The 6,380-nt window shown below is 32.1% G+C and overlaps 1 protein-coding gene across 1 annotated transcript; it reads left to right on the top strand. All coding sequences in view use genetic code 12, as the record gives it.

Moving 5' to 3' along the window:
- Window positions 1-19: 19 nt before the first annotated feature.
- Window positions 20-805, top strand: SHA3 (putative serine/threonine protein kinase; the record flags this gene model as incomplete). The annotated part of the gene is made up of 1 exon (XM_002550272.1): window positions 20-805. The coding sequence occupies one exon, from the start codon at window positions 20-22 to the stop codon at window positions 803-805; it is 786 nt and encodes a 261-aa protein (XP_002550318.1).
- Between the last annotated feature and the right edge of the window lie 5,575 nt (window positions 806-6,380).

The following is a 6,380-nucleotide window of genomic DNA, read 5'->3' as shown; positions in this document are numbered from 1 at the left end:
GATTGATTTCGGTTTGGCTATGGATTCCAACTTTTTTTGCTGTAATGCTTGTCGTGGGTCTTCATTCTACATGGCTCCAGAAAGAACAACAAACTACAACACCCATAGATTGGTCAACCGTATGATTGATATGACACAATTTGAAACCATCCCAATGAATGGCACTACTGTTACTGCGTCTAATTGTAAATATTTGCCAACCTTACCTGGTGATGTTTGGTCTTTGGGTGTTTTGTTTATTAACATTACTTGTTCAAGAAACCCATGGCCAATAGCCTCCTTTAATGAATCCAGCAACAATGACAACGATGTCTTTAGAAACTATATGTTAAACGGTAACAAGAATATCCTTTCTAGAATCCTTCCAATATCTGCTCAATTCAATAGATTATTAGACAAGATTTTCAGGTTAAATCCAAATGATAGAATTGATTTACACACATTATACAAGGAAATTATCAGATGTGATTTCTTCAAAGATGATCATCATCACAAAAGCAAAAGTCATCAACAACCTAGTACGAATCAACAATTGTACACACCTCCAGAAACCTCAGCATATAATTCATACGCTAGTGATATGGATGAAGATGAAAACGAAGAGGATGATGATGATTTAAGTGACGATGAATTCTTCAGTGAAGACGAAACTGGTGTAGAAGAAGATGAAAATTCTACTGTTGCTACTTCCACAACTGATAGTTCTGTTAAAGGCACTTGTTATTACGATGTTAAATCACATACTACATTTACTTCCATCCCTAATTATGCCTTAGGTACACCAAATAATAGTATAGTCTATTAATTAGCCTAAATGAATATTAATTTCTTTTTTTTTTTATTTCTTGTTGGTTTTTAATTTTTTGTTTTTGTTTTAAAAAAGGGTTTATATGTTTATAGAGGTTACTGTTTTAGAAATAAAAAGTCTTTACGTATTGGTTTTTTTTTGGGAAAAAGAAAACTGTTTATTGTAGATTTGTTGCAAAATAAAATAAAATAGTGGTAGAAATTCGCAGTAACGTTAGAAAATCAGGACCAAGTTCGTTGAAGTTGCTGGCGGTGGAATATGAATTAACATAAAAAATATGATATCTTGATTGTGTAGTAGAGAGATTCATGTCAGTAATTCTAAGCTATTACAGGACAACAACCATGTCTCCAATAACAATAACAAGTGAGGGATTTCCTTCTTGTCTACATCATTTCCTTATTTCGTTGTATGTGTGAACACGGTTATTCTTTCATTGCTATGGATAGCCTTATCTCTCTTTGCCTCTACCATTTATTTCCCATTATATTTATCGATACAAGGATTGATTTACAAGGGTTGACTTTTCTATTATTATTATTTATCACATGCAAATCATAAAAATGTTAAGGAAAAGAACCATTCGGACTATTTCTAGAACAATTTCAAATAATAGCTGAGTTTTATATAGATTTTTCGCCTTGACACATATCCATTTCAACCGTGGTTTGGTTTATTGTTAGAAACATTGATTTTCGTAATTGAATATTGCTTATGTTATTGAGGCATTTAATTTTTTCATTAAAAATGGAAAAAAAGGGCTATGGTGATTCCAATCCTTTGCTCATTTGCACCGAGGTTTTAAGAGATAAATATTTGGTTTCGTCGTAAGAACTCTAAAAAAAAAATGGAAGAATACGGAAAACAAGGTAAAACATTGTAACATTTTTCATAATGTGGCAAAAAAAAAACACAACTTTTTAACTAATGAATAAGACTCGTTAAATTCTTAAGTGATAGATTTTCATAAGAGTTAATTCATTCCATTTTGGGTAAAATAAAACAATTAGTTAGTGTGGATTTTATAATTTGTTGTTTAATATCGGATTTAATGCAAATATTAGGTGATTTATCCGCTACGGTTAGGATGTTTACTTGCAAATGATTGACTAGAAACATTTTATAATCATAAATTATTTTTTAAGATAATATAAATAAAGTTTCGATCGAAGATGGCATCGTGTATGATTTCACCATTTCAGATTATGCATGTTAAGGCTTTAACAAAAAGTGTGTTTGTCCTTCTTTTGCATCAACAGATTTTTTTTCCCTTGTGATAAGTTAGCACGTGGAAAGCTACACGTGCATAATGCAGTTCCGAAATTTGTCATATGAGCAACGGCTCGTGAAATATTATCACATGACAATCCACAGGTGTAAAACTTAAATTACCAGTTAAGCTTTAAGTTCTTCTAGAAACATAAGATATAACATTCTTTTGGTAATATTTGCCAAAGAAATATTGCACGCGTTGGAACTTGTGATTGAAAGGAACGTACCAACCGTGTATACGGAACACAAGACTCATTAAGGTTTATGATAGTCACATCCTCTTTATTACGTGCTCCTTCTGCCTCGATTGTGTGATATATTTGACTACAGAGAGAAATTGCAAAACTTAGACTAACTGGAAAACAATAGATCCAATTCAAAGCAACTTGTTTAACAATTAAGATCAATATTTACATGGCATGCAGATTCTTTTAAGTAAGCTGAGGCAGATGATGATGTAGAATATGAGATTCTCTTGGTTTAATTGCAATGATGGTGGGGTAATAAATGATTTTCTATTCACAAGTGTTTTATACTAGGGGCCAAGAAAACCAACCAGGACTATCATTGTCGGAAAAATTCAAAACCAATACAAACATTCTGGAAAAACTATTCGGACACTTTTCTGAAAAGCAAATCATGAGAAATATTGGAAGTGAAGAAAAGTTTCATATAAAAAAACATTACTAATAGTTGGAATATTTTAGAGTTAGTATTCAACGGCTGAGAAGTTGATTTTCCTCTTCCTTTTTATCGAGGCGATTTGGTTTGTACACCGCGAAAAGTTGCAAAACCGCAAGAGAAAGTACAGTTCTATAACTTTAAATTAAACGGAAATACAAAAAAATACCAACTTGTGATGGTTTATAAGTGGTTCTTAATTAATATTTATACAAATCATCTGATTATTACAACAATGACACACGTACACACGTGAAAGGAGTAACAGGAGAGTTCATCAAGTGCTACTAACGAAATCAACAAGGAGGAAATTAAGAATTAGACATTTTTTGTTTCTTCTTTTGGTATATATATATTTTTTTTAATAACCCCATTAACAGAAGGTCATTCAAAGTGAAGTGATTAGTTTTATATTAATATCCTCGTTAATAATTTTGAAACTAAATTACAGATGATTCTCCCGTATGCAAAACACAATTGAAAATGGTGTGAGCAATTGGCGGGGAAAATGGTTAAGGCCAAGGCGCGAACAGGCGAAAATGGTCTCGTCTTGCTTTTTTTTTATTTTGACTGGTTTTGTCAATTCTGCAGCATTCAGCCATTCTAATGTGTAGCAAGCATACGTATGGCGATAGAAATTTCGATTTAAACGTAGAAATCTTTAAATGATACCCAGAAAATTTTCGTTCTTCTTGAGTAAAGTAACGTGATATTTAAGCTTGATAATATTCTTACATCATTATGGGTTTTTTTGTAATACACTATTTGGTTCATATTTGAGCCTACGTCATCAGCAATAACAAAGTAAAACTCGTAATTGTCTATCCAATGGGAAGTAAACTCCACTCATAGCAATTAAAGAAACAAGTAAAATAATAATTCAAAACTGTGAATACAATAGTGACAAAAAAAAAAAAAGAATGATGATTGACAATATTACTAAAAATCATTTTATTGTTACTAATAAACAAAAATTTCTTAATGCACCAAAGTATAACTTTAATTACTCCATGGGGAAATTTGTGTCTGGCTCAACTTACAGGATAAATAAATCCGGATGAAAGGTTAGAACTGCGGAACAACCCGATGATTATATGGATTGGCTGGATGGGCACAAAAATAAATGGTGTGATATTAAACGTGAAACAGTCCAAGCTGCCATTGTACTGTGCCATTAGTGCTGTAATTTCGCATATACATCCAGAACGAGACTAGAAGAAAAATATATATTTTTTTTCGCGTGTCAACGCAATGCAGAAATTTTTGGTCGTGTATTCTGACAAAATGAGGGTAATTCCGAAAATTGAAATTTAGAATTTTTTCATTTCAAATCAAAATTCAAAAATGTAAACAAACGAGAAAAATGCGAGGTTTATTTGATTTGATAAGAAACACAGACGCAAATCAAAAAATATATTTTTAGGACCACTTTTTTTTTTTACAACCAGCACCTATTTCATCAATTTGCCATCCAAATTCATCAAATGTATCGCCTTTATGATGTCAATTTATCTCAGATAAGTTAAATCAATCAAATAGTTTCCTTTATTGGACTAGTTTACTAACTTTTGCGAATTTTTAAGTGGTTGCCAATAATTTATGGGGATAATAGATCTCGTTACAAAGAGAACCTATCAAAACTATTTATTAGATTTCCTCCACAAGTGATTAGAGAGGTATTCGTAAGTATTTACTGTTAGAATAATCACTTTTATTCAGTTTACTAACGTCTTCTATGTTGTACAAAGCTATAATTTATGTGTAAATGTCCAAAATAGGTACATCTCCATCAAACTAGTCCACTCCATATCCATATGTCTGGCAATCAGGTTGCCAATGATCCATTTATTCTGAAATTGGATGTTTCGGGATTTGAAGTTGATTCTGCTGCACAGATTTTGAACTGTGTCAACAATAATTCCAATCAAGATGCTGTTAAAACCCCTTCCAAAAGTGAATATCCATTGAAAGTTTCGAAGTCTTCAGCCAATTCAGATGCTGCATCTAATTTGAATACCATATCACCCAGAATTGATATTTGTGAAAGTTTCCATCTCCTTGTTAAAAGCTTTTTAATGCTTGATGAGATTCAGGACGAGCTTAGAAAGTCACACCCATTGGTTATCGCCTTGATGCTACCACGCTATTAAATAACATGTGAATGATTGCTATAGAGTTGGTTCATAGATTAGATAAAATAGTAGCTATATATTGCCGTTAGATTATTACATGAAATTGATATTAGAGGCTTCTAATTGAATTTGCGATAGCAAATTCAATTGTTTAAGGATGAATCCTGTGTAAGGATGTTGAAAGGAATGAAAGATCTCCCCTAAACTAATTTGCCTTGGCAAATTCGATACCCCATCGATTCTAAATGAATTTGCGATAGCAAATTCCATCGTGTAAGGATGAATCTTGTTTAAGGATGAATCTAAATGAATTTGCGATAACAAATTCCATCGTGTAAGGATGAATCTTGTGTAAGGATGAATCTTGTTGCTCAGTTTTGCAACACATTGTTTATTTTTTTGATAATGATTCAAATTAATTTCACCATTTCGGTTTTTTCAATTTGAATTTGTGTAATTTTCTGCGGAAAAAGCCAATTTTTTCTGCTTTTCGTTGGAACGCTTTTTTTTCTCCTTTCAGACATTTTGTTTTTCCCTTTTTGAGAATTTAGGGTATTATGCATGCATCTCGAATTTTCCTGTACTCCAGTTTTTTTTTAGTTTAGTATTTCAATAAAGGGCGTGTACGCAGAAGTTGCAGACACAAATCTGGCGGGGTATCCAACTTATTGTTTAATTATCAGAATCCTAGAACAAATCTGATTGGCTGGTGTAGAACTGGAGATCAAGGGGATGAGGAGATCATAAAACGTTTTCGTTTATTCCGGAACAATAAACAAGGGATAAATTATTTTTCTTTTCTTAGCAATATTTTTTTTTCCGATAACTTACACAAGCCAAGAAAACTTATTGGGTAATCAAAAAAATAATATTCCTGAGTCGAAGTTTTTCCATCATTTCTAATATTTGTGATGGCTTAGAATTACTACAATAAAGTTTGTTATTGAGATTTTGGTGCTAATTCTCCACACACTTGTATTATTTCTAAATTTACACTTCTTTATCTCGTGTAGGTGTGTGGGGATGAATAATAGTTTTAAGATTGATACGAGGTGGGATATCTTTGATAATTTAAAGATGACTCAATGCACACACAAAGAAACACATCGTCAAGCGGTAACACCTTCCTTACGGAATAATTAAACAGTTGGCTTTTTTTTTTTGCCATATGTACCCAGGGACAATAACGGTATTTAAATCATTCACAAAACATATTTGTGTCGTAAGATTGGATAGAATTTTTTTTATGAGGTTAGGTGAAAATTTTTTTTCCTTTTTCTTTAATCCGTGTGGATTAATTAAGTTTTTCCTTTCCGGAATTTCATCTCCCATCAAAGGTTAGGCGGCCCTTTTATTTATCCCCACACTTGAATTGCCTCCGTGTTGGGGGAAAATTTTTGTGGTTTGCAAATTATTATTTCTCTTTACCTTTGTTTTTCTGTTTGCCTTTGTAAGAGAATTTCATAAACTATGGTTTATTGTCAGAG

The sequence above is a fragment of the Candida tropicalis genome (genome assembly GCF_000006335.3).
Source record: "Candida tropicalis MYA-3404 genomic scaffold supercont3.6, whole genome shotgun sequence".
NCBI classification, from domain to species: domain Eukaryota; kingdom Fungi; phylum Ascomycota; class Pichiomycetes; order Serinales; family Debaryomycetaceae; genus Candida; species Candida tropicalis.
This window is presented reverse-complemented; position numbering and strand designations above follow the sequence as displayed.